General features: G+C 46.0%; 1 protein-coding gene across 1 annotated transcript in view; it reads left to right on the top strand.

Moving 5' to 3' along the window:
• LOC126456525 (agrin-like) overlaps window positions 1-17,121 on the top strand; it is a 1,113,065-nt gene that overhangs the window by 805,793 nt on the left and 290,151 nt on the right. Inside the window, exon 8 of the mRNA XM_050092274.1 lies at window positions 4,288-4,411. Within this exon, the coding sequence (XP_049948231.1) occupies window positions 4,288-4,411 (124 nt within the window). The remainder of the gene's footprint in view (window positions 1-4,287; window positions 4,412-17,121) is intronic.

The raw sequence follows: 17,121 nt of genomic DNA, 5'->3' as shown, positions 1-17,121 counted from the left end.
TCAGATGGTCTACAGGTATTTGAGAGTGGATCGGTTGAGTAATTGAAACTGATTCTACGCACCCTCTGACAAACAGCCAAGCGTGAATTACATAGTAATCTTGCAGCACATCAAATGAATTTGCAATTGCGAATAAGAACTACCATCAACTGTAGAATGTAATGAGGACAATGATAATTTGTGCCGGAACTCGAACCCGGTTTTCCCGCTTATCGCAAGCGGTCGCTTTACCATTCGGCTATCCCTGTACGACTTACGGCCACACTCAAACTTTTATATGTCATCAACCATGCGTCTACGACCTGTACTCGTACATCCATTATGTACATTCCCGTACAGGTCAGACGTTGTACTTGAATGTTGCTTGCCCGGTATCGGCAGGTAAAAACGATATTGCAGTGCCTGTATTATTCTGATTACGATGCAAAGTTCCTTTGGAAATTGATGCATCGCAATCATGTATAGGTAGCAGATTACTCAAATGGGTAAACACATTATACACTTGACTAATGTAACTTACGATGTCTCTTTTTATAATTTTGTTTTCATTATTGACTCTATAGAAGAATGGCTTCATATAGGCTGGTATAAGAATTTTATTTTGCCTAATGACGATGATGCTGATGAATCTTCCGGGCTCTATGGAGTTTCTCGGTCCCGATGTTTCGTCAAATGTTCAAATGTGTGTGAAATCTTATGGAACTTAACTGCTAAGGTCATCAGTCCCTAAGCTTACACACTACTTAACCTAAATTATCCTAAGGACAAACACACATACCCATGCCCGAGGGAGGACTCGAACCTCCGCCGGGATCAGCCGCACAGTCGACGTTTCGTCCACAGCTGCTTAAGACACTACACTGATGCTCTGGCTTCCGCTCTCTTGCCCACTGACTCGTTGTGTGGTTTTGTCAAAGTTCGCACGTGATTGTCCGAGATAATCATTGTCAGACACAAAAGTTCCTATTGAACTACTGCCCACATATCACTGTTTTCCTTTTGACAGGCGACAGTTCGACAATTAAATTTTATCTTTGACAAGGACTCTTCTATCGATCATGTCTGAACCTCTACCACACGCCCCTTTTCAAAGCATTTGTGTCGCACTCCGACATCCTACCGGACAGTCGGCAAGACTCAACGGAACCAGGAGATGTCCAACCCTGTTCTGGACGAAACGTGAGGAACGAAAATTTTTAATGGAACATGACCATATAAACTGGAAGATTCGCCAGCAACTATGCCAACCGGTCGTGAAAACTTTCACTGTGTAATCTCATTAAGATTCCTTTGATTGAAGCTGGCAGCAAATAGAAATTCGCTTTATCAGAAGCACTTCGCGATGTATGAGTATGACTCTCTTTGACAACCATGTTGCCTATGAATGTACACTACTGGCCATTAAAATTGCTACACCAAGAAGAAATGCAGATGATAAACTGGTATTCATTCGACAAATACACTCCTGGAAATGGAAAAAAGAACACATTGACACCGGTGTGTCAGACCCACCATACTTGCTCCGGACACTGCGAGGGGGCTGTACAAGCAATGATCACACGCACGGCACAGCGGACACACCAGGAACCGCGGTGTTGGCCGTCGAATGGCGCTAGCTGCGCAGCATTTGTGCACCGCCGCCGCCAGTGTCAGCCAGTTTGCCGTGGCACACGGAGCTCCATCGCAGTCTTTAACACTTGTAGCATGCTACGACAGCGTGGACGTGAACCGTATGTGCAGTTGACGGACTTTGAGCGAGGGCGTATAGCGGGCATGCGGGAGGCCCGGTGGACGTACCGCCGAATTGCTCAACACGTGGGGCGTGAGGTCTCCACAGTACATCGATGTTGTCGCCAGTGGTCGGCGGAAGGTGCAGGTACCCGCAGCGACGCACGGATGCACGCCAAGACCGTAGGATCCTACGCAGTGCCGTAGGGGACCGCACCGCCACTTCCCAGCAAATTAGGGACACTGTTGCTCCTGGGGTATCGGCGAGGACCATTCGCAACCGTCCGTCTCCATGATGCTGGGCTACGGTCCCGCACACCGTTAGGCCGTCTTCCGCTCACGCCCCAACATCGTGCAGCCCGCCTCCAGTGGTGTCGCGACAGGCGTGAATGGAGCGACGAATGGAGACGTGTCGTCTTCAGCGATGAGAGTCGCTTCTGCCTTGGTGCCAATGATGGTCGTATGCGTGTTTGGCGCCGTGCAGGTGAGCGCCACAATCAGGACTGCATACGACCGAGGCACACAGGGCCAACACCCGGCATCATGGTGTGGGGAGCGATCTCCTACACTGGCCGTACACCACTGGTGATCGTCGAGGGGACACTGAATAGTGCACGGTACATCCAAACCGTCATCGAACCCATCGTTCTACCATTCCTAGACCGGCAAGGGAACTTGCTGTTCCAACAGGACAATGCACGTCCGCATGTATCCCGTGCCACCCAACGTGCTCTAGAAGGTGTAAGTCAACTACCCTGGCCAGCAAGATCTCCGGATCTGTCCCCCATTGAGCATGTTTGGGACTGGATGAAGCATCGTCTCACGCGGTCTGCACGTCCAGCACGAACGCTGGTCCAACTGAGGCGCCAGGTGAAAATGGCATGGCAAGCCGTTCCACAGGACTGCATCCAGCATCTCTACGATCGTCTCCATGGGAGAATAGCAGCCTGCATTGCTGCGAAAGGTGGATATACACTGTACTAGTGCCGACATTGTGCATGCTCTGTGGCCTGTGTCTATGTGCCTGTGGTTCTGTCAGTGTGATCATGTGATGTATCTGACCCCAGGAATGTGTCAATAAAGTTTCCCCTTCCTGGGACAATGAATTCACGGTGTTCTTATTTCAATTTCCAGGAGTGTATATTATACTAGAACTGACATGTGATTACATTTTCATGCAATTTGGGTGCATAGATCCTGAGAAATCAGTACCAACAACAATCACCTCTAGCCGTAATAACGGCCTTGATACGCCTGGGCATTCAGTCAAACAGAACTTGGATGGCCTGTACAGCTACAGCTACCTATGCAGCTTCAACACGATACCACAGTTCATCAAGAATAGTGACTGGCTTATTGTGACGAGCCAGTTGCTCGGCCAGCATTGACCAGACGTTTTCAGTTGGTGAGAGAGCTGGAGAATGTGCTGGCCAGGGCAGCAGTCGAACATTTTCTGTATCCAGAAAGACCAGTACAGGACCTGTAACATGCGGTCGTGCATTATCCTTCTGAAATGTAGAGTTTCGCAGAGATTGAATGAAGGGTAGAGCCACGGGTCGTAACACATCTAAAATGTAACGTCCACTGTTCAAAGTGCCGTCAGTGCAAACAAGAGGTGACCGAGACGTGTAACCAGTGGTACGACATACCATCACGCCGGGTGATACACCAGTACGGCGATGACGAATACACGCTTGCAATGTGCGTTCACCGCGATGTCGCCAAACACGGATGCGACCATCATGATGCTGTAAACAGAACCTGTATTTATCCGAAAAAATGACGTGCACACAGGTTCATCGTTGAGTACACCATCGCAGGCGCTCCTGTCTGTGATGTAGCGTCAAGGGTAACCGCAGCCATGGTATCCGAGCTGATAGTCCATACTGCTGCAAACGTCGTCGAACTGTTCGTGCAGATGGTTGTTGTCTTGCAAACGTCCCCGTCTGTTGGCTCAGGAATCGAGACGTGGCTGCAAGATCCGTTACAGCCATGCGAATAAGATGCCTGTCATGTCGACTGCTAGTGATACGAGGCCATTGGGATCCAACACGGCGTTCCATGTTACCCTCCTGAACCCACCCATTCCATATTCTGTTAACAGTAATTGGATCTCGACTAACGCGAGCAGCAATGTCGGAAACGTGATGGTATGCATTTCGCCTCCTTACACGAGGCATCACAACAAGGTTACACCAAGCAACGCCGGTCAACTGCTGTTTGTGTATGAGAAATCGGTTGGAAACTTCCTCATGTCAGCACGTTGTAGGTGTCGCGACCGCCGCCAACCTTGTGTGAATGCTTTGAAAAGCTTATCATTTGCATATTACAGCATCTTCTTCCTGTCAGTTAAATTCCGCGTCTGTAGCACGTTATCTTCGTGGTGTAGCAATTTTAATAGCCAGTAGTGTCATATGGCCTATATTTAGGTGCAATGATTTGTCATTTACCGTTTAATAAACTTGTTGTTACAAGTGTCTGGAGTTTGAAAAACTTCTCCAGATTATATTGTTTCCTTTCCGTGTGAGTAAGGTACATTCTCGTGTTTTTTATCTGCAGGAGTCTGGCGAGGTGCGGCCGGTGTGCGGCTCCGACGGCAGTACGTACCCCAGCGCGTGCGAGATGCGTCGCGCGGCCTGCCTACTCAACAGGAGCCTGCACGTCGCACACGAGGGCGCCTGCGGTGAGTGAACACGGCAGCTGCGCTTACCGAATATGGGGCGCTCATTAGCTGCCTGCAGTTTTACTCATTACTTCCTCCATTGCATAATTAAAAGCTCATAGGCATTATACATCACAATTTAATAAAAGTTACTAATACACTGCTGACTGTTAAAATACTAATACTTGGAAGAATAGAAAATAACAGAATTTCATTTATTGTGCAAATATGATGTAGCAGGAAGAATATGTTAATTTTATAGGTGATTTGGGGGCATACACAGTGCGAAATACAGTACACACAGCTTACATCTTTGGCAGTAATAATCACTCTGACTCATCATACATCTTAGTTGAACTTGGATCAAGATTCGGTTACGTCGACTCATATAGGTTCAACACTCTGTCAGAGTTATTCAGTCGCAGTGGCTGGCGTGCGGTGGCGGTGAGTCTCTCGGTAACACATAAGTTCCAAGACTTTTCCTTGGGTAAGATATCTGGGGATCTTGCTGGTCAAGGCAACAGTCAAACACCTTCTGAACTGAGGTACGTCAGGACACAAGTAGCAATTGGATTATCTTGCTGAGACCCCGAATAAATGGCACTGCCATCGCCATAAACATGTCAGAAATGTATCGCCTGCTGTCCAAATTACTTGCATCTGTAAACTAGAGGTGACAATCTTGAGCACCCATGGCACCCAGTACTATCGCACCAGGTGCTGGGCAAATATGGCGACAACGAATGCTGTCTGACAATATTCGTTCCTCTTGGAACCTCCACACCCAGATAAGTTCATCGTGATACTGTAAGCATATCCAGGAGGTGTTATTACTGGGCATCCAACATCCAGCGTCCAGGCATTGCCTCACTATCTGTATGGACTTATTACAAACAAGTTAATTTCCTGTTTCAAGGTGTTTGACGTGGCTGTACATTCCTAAGCAGCTATGCGAAACGAATGGTCCTCTCTGGCGTTAGTCACGCAGGGCAACTTAAATACTGCCTGCTGTTGGCTCAACACTGGTCAGTATCACTTTCCTTAACCCATAGATTCCATGGCCTCATGACAGTCGAGGAATCCTGATCAGTGTAAGTAGAAATGTTGCACGATGATAAACCGAAGCCCTGTCGAATTCATACCTGTGTTATTAAACACATCAAAAATTTTTGCATCACCTCGGTTCCGAGAATTCCAGAACCTGTGCAGCAAATTGCAATAGAGATCAACATAAACATCATTTCCGCCCTTTTTATTAGTCATGTATACCATACATTGCATGTTGTACCACCATACAGCGAGCCCTTCAGAGGTGGTGGTCCAGATTGCTGTACACACCGATACTTCTAATACCCAGTAGCACGTCCTTTTGCATTGATGCATGCCTGTATTCGTCGTGGCATACTATCCACAAGTTCATCAAGGCGCTGTTATTCCAGATTGTCCCACTCCTCAAAGGCGATTCGGCGTAGATCCGTCAGGGTGGTTGATGGGTCACGTTGTCCTTGTTCGATAGGGTTCACTCTAGTAGAACGATGTCGTTATCCCTAAGGAAGTCATCCACAAGAGGTGCACGATGGGGGCGCGAATTGTCCTTGAAGACGAATGCCTCGCCAATAAGCTGCCGATATGGTTGCACTATCGATCGTAGGAGGGCATTCACGTGTCGTACAGCCATTACGGTGCCTTCCATGACCATCAGCGGTGAAAGTGCCCACATAATGCCACGCCAAAACAGCGGGGAACCTCCACCTTGATGCACTCTCTGCACAGCTTGTCTAAGGCGTTCAGCCTGACTGGGTTGCCTCCAAACACGTCTCCGACGATTGTCTGGTTGAAGACATATGCGACACTTATCGGTGAAGAGAAAGTGATGCCAATCCTGAGCGGCCCATTCGGCATGTTCTTGGGCCCAACTGTACCGCGCTGCATGGTGTCGTGGATGCACAGATGGACTTCGCCATGGACTTCTGGAGTGAAGATGCGCATCATGCACCCTATTGCACACAGTTTGGCTCGTAACACGACGTCCTGCGGCTGCGCGAAAAGCATTATTGAACATGGTGGCGTTGCTGTCAGGGTTCCTCCGAGCCATAATCCTTAGGTAGTGGTCATTCACTGCAGTAGTAGCCCTTGGGTTGCTTGAGCGAGGCATGTTCTCGACAGTTCCTGTCTCTCTGTATCTCCTCCATGTCCGAACAACATCGCTCTGGTTCACTCCGAGACGCCTGGACACCTCCTTGTTGAGAGCCCTTCCTGGCACAAAGTAGCAATGCGGACACGATCGAACCGCGGTATTGACCGTCTAGGCATGGTTGAACTTCAGACAACACTAGCCGTGTACCTCCTTCCTGATGGAATGACCGGAACTGGTCGGCTGTCTGACCCCTCCGTCTAACATGCGCTGCTCATGCATGGTTGTTTACATCTTTGAGAGGGTTTAGTGACATCTCTGAACCGTCCAAGGGACTGTGTCTGTGATACAATATCCACAGTCAACGTCTGTCTTCAAGAGTTCAGGGAACCGCGGTGATGCAAAACTTTTTTTGATGTGTGTAGATGTTTCTCCTTCTTACACGCGGCATAACACGATCTTCTCACAAAGAAATAACGTTCAAATGCGATTTCTGAGTAAGAATCCCACTGCATAATCTTTCCTTTACTATGGGATATAAATAGCGTTATTCCTACCTATTTCTCGGGGTTGTGCTGAAATGCTAATCATATGCGTGTAGGCATAAAGCACACTTATTGCCTTAAGTTCGAAGACTTTTATGGCCAGTGTCATTTTAAATAACATAATTTTGGGTACTACACCACATCATTATAAAACACTAAAACAACTGTTCGACGTTTCGACCGACTTTGCAGCGATCCTATTCAGGGGAGTTAACCGCGCTGAAGAACACCGCTGCAAAATCGGTCGAAACATCGGCAAGTCAGTGGCTTTAATGTCTTATAATGACGCGACCTAGTAACCAAAATTAATTTATTCGCACTTCTTGGCGTATTCATCATGTGGCAATCGTAATGCCCACCAGTGTAGTTAAAAGACACAATGGAATAACGTGGTTTCCGTAGTGGTGGGACTGAACCACAGCCTGTTATTAATTACGAGAGGATGGGCGAAGGGGGCAGATCTGGTCATTTCGTAGAAACAAATGTGATTGTGTGGGATAATGAAGTTATATTCAAACCAACCGGTCTCCGTGGTCTCCCGGTCGACATAAATGTCGTCTCTTTGTAAACTATTTTCAAACATTTCGGCCTCCTAGGTGAAATCCTCTGCAGTTCGTTCAGTTAGGTGGTTCCTGAGCGTTATCTCTACTATATACCTATGCATAAGAAGAAACATAGGACGTGAGAAGTAGAGACCTCAGCCTTGTGTGTAGAACCCGCTTTCACTGTGGTAACGGTGACACGTCTCGTTTTTTAACTTCACGAAGCACAGATACTCTTGAGGAATCAAAGTGATCCATAACCGCTCCGCTACCATCCAGAGTTAAGACACTCTCATCTAGTTGGTCGCGTCATACATCTCGTCTGTGGAATTGACGTCAGATGATCTGCTTCTGATGGGGTCGGGGCAGTTGCTGATTGCCCAGTGGATCGGTGGCTGTGTGCCTCAGTTCGATCTTGGGCTCAGTAGTGGTGCAGCTGGACCTCCAGGCCGGCGGTCCTGTTAGGATGGCGGACGATCTTTAGCGGCCTCATGACTGAACTCCGGACTGCATTTGATACCGACTTGATGACACCAATTTAATCGATGCCCAGCCTGGCTGAACGGGCAGTATCTGTATGCACCAGGGTGGGCTTGTTCTGCACTGTTCACCTCAGGTGCCGCTGCCGCAACGCTGCTGAAGTGCCTCAGGTTATGGTCATTTCGTTGGTCATTGATGGGACGGTTTTACTGTGGCAACGAGACAGGAGGTATGACGAAAAGCGCGTCAGCTCGTTACGGCAAGCAACATGATTTCGGCAACGAATCCTTACCTCGGTTTACATCGCTACATTGTGATGTATTCTACTGACCGCGTTGTCAGAAGCATTCCTACTCCAACACTGCAGCTAACTCTAGTTCAGTTTCTAATTGGTGCGTATTGTCCCTTTGAATGATTTACATGCGCCAAACAATGCCACTTGCGTAGAAAATCACAGGGATTCCCGAGTCGCGGCACTTGATGATTGAGAAGTTTCCCACAAAGCTTTTTCCACTCAACTATTACCAAGAAACATCAAATCGGTTGCATGTAACAAGGATGAGTTTTTTCCTGCAACAACCATGAATGTCAGACAGTATTTCTCTTACAATTGTCAATTTAATTACTTGCTGCATATTCGTACTGTTGCCTAATCACATAGTTGGACTGAAATCTATTTACCAAGTTGTTCGACCGTCATAAGACATTGTCCGGCAAAAAAATGAAACGTTCAGAATGAAAGGAGGAACGAAAATCAAAATTCACAGACTGAGAGCGTATGTAATGTTATGCAGTGATCACAAAATCGAGTCAAACTTAAGAAGAACTTAACGGAACGAGCTCACTTATGAATGTAACTTAACACCCCTTCTGGCCTGAACGTGTGCTTTGGTCCCCTTGAGAAGGGTTTAATAAAGCCATTACATTGTTAATAGTCACTAGATGTAAGGCAACTGGTTTATTGGCGCGTTTCGAATAGGATCATCTTCAGAATGTCAAGTCAGGGAGACGAACTTTATACACGCAGTATGGACTCATGTGAATATGACACATTCCAAAATGTACGTTACGTTTTGGAAAGACCACATACTTCCTGTATAAAGCTCTTCTCCCTGACTTGTTATTCTGAAGATGAGGGTACTCGAAACACGTCAGTATAGCAGTTGCCGCATATCCATTGACTATTACATATTTATCCAGCGTCAATTCAGCACTTGTCAGCATTATACATTTCAAATCAAATGACACGGTTTCAGAGACTTTATTGGTCTCATAGAGATATGATTTTATGTATATTGACTGAAGCGGGAGTGAAAATTTTTACCAAAGCCGAGGATCGACCACGGATCTCCTACTTACTAGGCAAATGTGTTGGCCACTAACTGACGATGGCACAGTGTTTCACACAATTTCACGGATTACCCTAGCATGCCTCCCTCCTCAAACCAAATTCTCACTGCCGCCCATAGTCTACTTTAAAGTCCCCCTTACACATGAACAGAATAGTCGAGCTCTTCATGTTCTGGAATAGCGCTCAGGTACTTATGCAAATTAAATGTCACAATTTCGGAGACTTTACTGGTCTCATAAAGATATGATTTTATGTATTGGGGTCTTTAAAGTAGACTGGAGCGGCAGTGAGAATTTGGGTTAAGAAGGGAGGTGTGGAAGGGTAATCCATGCAGTTGTGTGAACCGCTGTGCCAAGGCGCTTCAGTGACTAACGCACCTGCCTTGTAAGCAGGAACCCAAGTTCAGTTCTAGGCCTTGGTACAAATTTTCAATGGCCATTTCAGTCCATATGCATAACATTTTAAATTTCATAAAACGGGCGCATACCTCCTGCGTCACTTCATGTCACATCTTGACTCCTTTATGATAGTGATTCATAGTCGACAAGAACTTTGATAAGGAGCACGCCTGACCTCTTGTTCCCATGCAATCCAACATCGTGCGACTGTCACATCCGAAAGCTCCTAAAGTCTGGGTACTGGACAATTCTAACAGCTGGGCAAATGAAGACCCACATCGAGATCTCTTTCAAACTTTCTCAGGTGAAGATAATACACGAATACGTTGTATCTCCGTGTTCTTTACAGTGATCAAACACTATCTGACTCTCTACATACTCCTTATATACGGTACCAATCCTGGTAATAGGTGTTAACACGAACGACAGTAATGCACTTTGAAGGCCATTCAACCTATCACGGAGAATTGCTATTCTAATGATGGTGTGTACGTGTACGAAGTTGCAGTGACGTCCGACCTTGTATTCTGAGTGCTTCCCTTTTTTTGTCAGGCTATGCATGTCGTTGTCGGTTCTTATTTACCATATTTGCATCCAGCACTCTCCCGAGATTTGACATGGCAACCAGAGCAGAAGGAATTTGCATCTCTCGCATTTCTGTGTCGTCGTCCTAGTGGTGCATAGCACACAAGCTTCGATAAATATTTGTGTACAGACACAGATGCTGGTACACGTCTGCATTGCAAAAACCATCTTCGGAATCCTTCGTGGGAAGCAGAACTATGCAGAACTGGCGGCTGCTGCGAATTATCGGTTTTCTATAACCGCAGCGAAGCATCTTCTCAAATATTACTCCTCTTATCCACAATCACTTATGTAACTGCAACAGTGCTGCATGATAATAAGCCGGCCGTGGTGGCCTAGCGGTTCTAGGCGCTACAGTCTGGAACCGCGCGACCGCTACGGTCGCAGGTTCGAATCCTGCCTCGGGCATGGATGTGTGTCATGTCCTTAGGTTAGTTAGGTTTAAGTAGTTCTATGTTCTAGGGGACTGATGACCATAGATGTTAAGTCCCATAGTGCTCAGAGCCATTTGGGTGAACCATTTGTATAAAAGTGGGAATGTGGAACGGGGGGCGTAGTTTCATTACACCTCAGAGCCCGTACTACACGGGGTGTTTTCGACGCAAGTACTGTGTGCAACCTTGTGTGGAACCACTGCCGGGTAGGTAGGCAGCTATCGCCAAATACACTGTGGCCGTTCTTTAGACTCTGATACGTGACGCATAGGTTTCAGCCGACTTGATTCGTTAAGAGCGACCTTGGAAAAGGTCTGTCAGTATCATCGTGCCGTTTAACAATTCCGTATATTGTTTCAGTAGCATATGATAACAAAAAGTAAAACTTAAACCTTACCGAGAAATGGTAGTACAAGAATTGACGGATTCAGATACAGCTGATTGACGCCAGTATCACTACGAGCAATTGCAGTCTGTGTATACTGGAGAAGTTGAATCTTAAATGCTCTATTTTTCTGGCATGACTTTCATTATCAGAAACGCCTTTTAACATTGTATAGACGCTTTGAAGATGTTTACTCTTACATACCACCTGAATGAAATAACCATAGGTCTTTTCATTAGTTGCTATTTTTCTGTAAATAGGCAGTTTTTTCTTTACTGTTACTGAAGAATATGCCCATAGCTCATTAAAATGATTTCGTAGGTGTCAGCGTATACTCCATGTGTTTATTCAAGTTTGGAGGTGCTTCTTAATTCAGTGTGTGCCCATGGAAATACAGCACGAGTACCCTCACAAAGAAGCTATTGTGATGCAGATGAATAGGCCAGTAGCTCTTACAACACATGTAACTCGAGGCTGTACCTACGTCTGCGGTGCAGTGTCACGAAGGAAATTAAGGGAGATTAGCGTGAAGTCAAATTCTATACCTTAAGGATTATTTCCCTCTGGACTCCTTTCCTTGGCCAACTTTCATTCCATCAGGAACCGTTTTGTACAGCGACCGTAGAGTAGAAGGAAGGTGAGGCACACAGCACTCAGTCGCAATCTCATTAGCTTTTATTGTTCTTGCGAATCTAGCTTTCAGCTATAAATAGTCATCTTCAGAGCTAAAATACAAGGAAAATTTATAGAATCAAAACTGATTCACTTTACATATGACAATAAGTAAACATCACGATATCCAATAGCAGCAATCCAGTCACGGCAGTTCATGTCACCATATATTCCCATATGTATATAGGGAGGGGGACACTGGGGCGGTTGTTTACAGCAAGTGCAACAGCTTTAGCTTACGTCGTGTAGTACAAGTAACGCCCTCTATGTTAAGAATTAACTAACAGAATTTTGTTTAAATACAGCAGTTTAAAAAGCCTTTCCTATGTAATATGTCAAATCGAAAAGCATTTTCATATCACTTTGAAATATGCAAGGAATGCCAAATTACAATGTACTTTCTCATATCTTAGTGGTAGAGTGAGCCATCCAAAGCTATGCAAACGATCATTAACACGATCACATAACTAACCTATATAATATTACTACACAACTTCAAAAACAAAAATTAAAAAATTAAAAAGATGTTGTTGAAGATCGAATACATAAAATACAGTTACATACCAAACTGAAATTCGTCAGAAGCTAAAACCTAGCATAGTCATTCATATCATGGTTGTTACATGATCCATTAAATATTTACACTACTGGCCATTAAAAATGCTACACCACGAAGATGACGTGCTACAGACGCGAAATTTAACCGACAGGAAGACGATGCTGTGATATGCAAATGATTAGCTTTTCAAGGCATTTACACACGGCACACACGTTGGCGCCGGTGGCGACACCTACAACGTGCTGACATGAGGAAAGTTTCCAACCGATTTCACATACACAAACAGCAGTTGACCGGCGTTGCCTGGTGAAATGTTGTTGTGATGCCTCGTGTAAGGAGTAGAAATGCGTACCATCACGTTTCCGAATTTGTTAAAGGTCGGATTGTAGCCTATCGCGATTGCGGTTTATCGTATCGTGACATTGCTGCTCGCGTTGGTCGAGACCCAATGACTGTTAGAAGAATATGGAATCGATGGGTCAGGAGGGTAATACGGAACGCCGTGATGGATCCCAACGGCCTCGTATCACTAGCAGTCGACATGACAGGCATCTTATCCGCATGGCTGTAATGGATTGTGCACCCTCAACAGATGGGGACGTTTGCAAGACAACAACCATCTGCATGAACAGTTCGACGACGTTTGCAGCAGCATGGACTATCAGCTCGGAGACCATGGCTGTGGTTACCCCTGACGCTGCATCACAGACAGGAGCGCCTGCGATGGTGTACTCAACGACGAACGTGGGTGCACGAATGGCAAAACATCATTTTTTCGGATGAATCCAGTTTCTGTTTACAGCATTTTGATGGTCGCATCCGTGTTTGGCGACATCGTGGTGAACGCACATTGGAAGTGTGTAATCGTCATCGCCATACTGGGGTATCACCCGTTGTGAGTATGGGGTGCCATTGGTTACACGTGTCGGTCACCTCATGTTCGCATTGAACAATGGACGTTACATTTGAGATGTGTTACGACCCGTGGCTCTACCCTTCATTCGATCCCTGCGAAACCCTACATTTCAGCAGAATAATTCAGACCGCATGTTGCAGGTCCTGTATGGGCCTTTCTGTATACTGAAAATGTTCGACTACTGCCCTGGCCAGCACATTCTCCAGATCCCTCACCAATTAAAAACGTCTGGTCAATGGTGGCCGAGAAACTGGCTCGTCACAATACTCCAGTCACTACTCTTGATGAACTGTGGTATCGTGTTGAAGCTGCATGGGCAGCTGTACCTGTACACGCCATCCAAGCTCTGTTTGACTCAATGCCCAGGCGTATCAAGGTCGTTATTAAGGCCAGAGGTGGTTGTTCTGGGTACTGATTTCTCAGGGTCTATGCACCCAAATTGCGTAAAAATGTAATCACATGTCAGTTCTAGTATAATATATTTGTCGAATGAATACCCGTTTATCATCTGCATTTCTTCTTGGTGTAGCAATTTTAATCGCCAGTAGTGTAACATAGAAGAAATAAAGTCCTTAAAAACAATTTTTCTGAAGATGAGTTGACATCACTGTGAAATAGCGAAGATTAAAATGACAAGGCTGATTTAACCACGCACATTAAATAAAACACACAAACGCCCTCTATTGAAGTTAAACGTAATACAAAAACCTACTGTGCAGGTGCAACTGCTTTACTCTATTTACAGAAAACAAACTGCCATTGTACCTATCTTTTAGGTTAAAGTAAAAGCTAATAGGACTGAGTCTGACTGCTCTGTGCTTCTCCTTTCTTTCATTGGGTTTTTCCCATTTAAAATATTCAGTTATCATCTAGCTGCAGCTAATTTCGTACCTTCACAGTTTCGTCTGTAGCTAAACGGTAAATTGTCGTCCCCATACTCAAATAGTAAGTTGCATAAGAAATGAAAAATTAGTTGCATACCACTGGAAATTACGTTGAAAATTATCACTTCGATGGAACGAAAATTATGTCGTTTCTTCCATAAAATTCTCGAACTTTCCTCACAATACTGGACGTAGATGAAACTGTATTATACAATGAACATATCGTACGAAAAAAAGTATGCGTACACCCATGCTTCGCAATTTGTCTTATTTATGCTACACTTTACTCAAAATTGGTTTCATTGGCAGTTTTAAAATAGTATCCCATTATCAGGCTTTCTTTAACCCTTAATATTTCTTAGGAATTTCCTCTACTTGCATTGTCGCTCGTAGTTTTCCAGTGCTCGGATCCATACAACTGTCTATAACTTTAGAACCTGCTACTTCTATTTGTGCCAATAATAATTTTGTTTTCTTTGATATTTTACGAACACAATCCTACCTCCGTTTTGCGAAACATTCGATGTGAAATAAGCAAAAGAAATGGAAATTCTGAGGTAATTACTCCAATAATTCTGCTATCACATTGTTCGAGGTAACTCAGCCTCCGTCATTTGTCCTTCATCTTTTAATGCTGCTACTTACATTATTTTTTATCTGCTTTGTTCCACGACAGGTATCCCTACCAATAGTAATGCTTGAAAGAGTCCTATACGATTAGAACGTTATTTCTGGAATTATTCTGCTCAACTTCATTTGCTCGTTTAAAGCACCGGTATCATTTTTAAGATTCTTTTCTCCAGACAGAATCAGGCACATTCCAGGGCCTACCAATGCTAGAGAAATGTAACCCAGATCGGTAGATGAATATTGGTAAGGGCAGTGAGGGACAAGTTCGGCCTGAGGAGTAAGTGAAAGTCTATTCTTTATCAAATGATGTGGCACAGTACTTAGATACTGGTTCCGTATTCTGGAGGACAGGGGTTCACATCGCTATCTAAATACAGGTTTAATTGATTTGACTAATTTACTTAAGTCAAATTCAATAAGGTCCATCCGACAGTTACAAGTAATTATGGTCTCATTTTGCTGAAATCTTTTTTTTTGCTTTGCAGATTTATATAGCATGTTTGTTCCTCGCATATTATACCGTTTTGGAGGAAAATACACTCCTGGAAATTGAAATAAGAACACCGTGAATTCATTGTCCCAGGAAGGGGAAACTTTATTGACACATTCCTGGGGTCAGATACATCACATGATCACACTGACAGAACCACAGGCACATAGACACAGGCAACAGAGCATGCACAATGTCGGCACTAGTACAGTGTATATCCACCTTTCGCAGCAATGCAGGCTGCTATTCTCCCATGGAGACGATCGTAGAGATGCTGGATGTAGTCCTGTGGAACGGCTTGCCATGCCATTTCCACCTGGCGCCTCAGTTGGACCAGCGTTCGTGCTGGACGTGCAGACCGCGTGAGACGACGCTTCATCCAGCCCCAAACATGCTCAATGGGGGACAGATCCGGAGATCTTGCTGGCCAGGGTAGTTGACTTACACCTTCTAGAGCACGTTGGGTGGCACGGGATACATGCGGACGTGCATTGTCCTGTTGGAACAGCAAGTTCCCTTGCCGGTCTAGGAATGGTAGAACGATGGGTTCGATGACGGTTTGGATGTACCGTGCACTATTCAGTGTCCCCTCGACGATCACCAGTGGTGTACGGCCAGTGTAGGAGATCGCTCCCCACACCATGATGCCGGGTGTTGGCCCTGTGTGCCTCGGTCGTATGCAGTCCTGATTGTGGCGCTCACCTGCACGGCGCCAAACACGCATACGACCATCATTGGCACCAAGGCAGAAGCGACTCTCATCGCTGAAGACGACACTTCTCCATTCGTCCCTCCATTCACGCCTGTCGCGACACCACTGGAGGCGGGCTGCACGATGTTGGGGCGTGAGCGGAAGACAGCCTAACGGTGTGCGGGACCGTAGCCCAGCTTCATGGAGACGGTTGCGAATGGTCCTCGCCGATACCCCAGGAGCAACAGTGTCCCTTATTTGCTGGGAAGTGGCGGTGCGGTCCCCTACGGCACTGCGTAGGATCCTACGGTCTTGGCGTGCATCCGTGCGTCGCTGCGGTCCGGTCCCAGGTCGACGGGCACGTGCACCTTCCGCCGACCACTGGCGACAACATCGATGTACTGTGGAGACCTCACGCCCCACGTGTTGAGCAATTCGGCGGTACGTCCACCCGGCCTCCCGCATGCCCACTATACGCCCTCGCTCAAAGTCCGTCAACTGCACATACGGTTCACGTCCACGCTGTCGCGGCATGCTACCAGTGTTAAAGACTGCGATGGAGCTCCGTATGCCACGGCAAACTGGCTGACACTGACGGCGGCGGTGCACAAATGCTTCGCAGCTAGCGCCATTCGACGGCCAACACCGCGGTTCCTGGTGTGTCCGCTGTGCCGTGCGTGTGATCATTGCTTGTACAGCCCTCTCGCAGTGTCCGGAGCAAGTATGGTGGGTCTGGCACACCGGTGTCAATGTGTTCTTTTTTCCATTTCCAGGAGTGTAATATTGTCAGCGACAGTTCGCAAAGAGTGATCCTGTGAACATTATCTCGATAGGTCTGAGTTCGAGAAGACAGAGAGCACAGATTGAGAGAGCCTTGTTCCCTGCTTCTGTAATTCATTCGACAGAGTTCGCCACTGTCACGTACTGAATAAAGCCTGTGCTTACGGAATATTGTAACAGCTTCTTGGTTGTATTCAGGACTACCTAGCGGACAGCACTGAATGTGCCATCATTTAGGGAGCGAAATCGTCAGAT

The sequence above is a fragment of the Schistocerca serialis genome, chromosome 2 (assembly GCF_023864345.2).
Source record: "Schistocerca serialis cubense isolate TAMUIC-IGC-003099 chromosome 2, iqSchSeri2.2, whole genome shotgun sequence".
Lineage (NCBI taxonomy): Eukaryota > Metazoa > Arthropoda > Insecta > Orthoptera > Acrididae > Schistocerca > Schistocerca serialis.
Note: the sequence above shows the minus strand (reverse complement) of the source record. Positions and strands in the feature narration are given on the sequence as shown.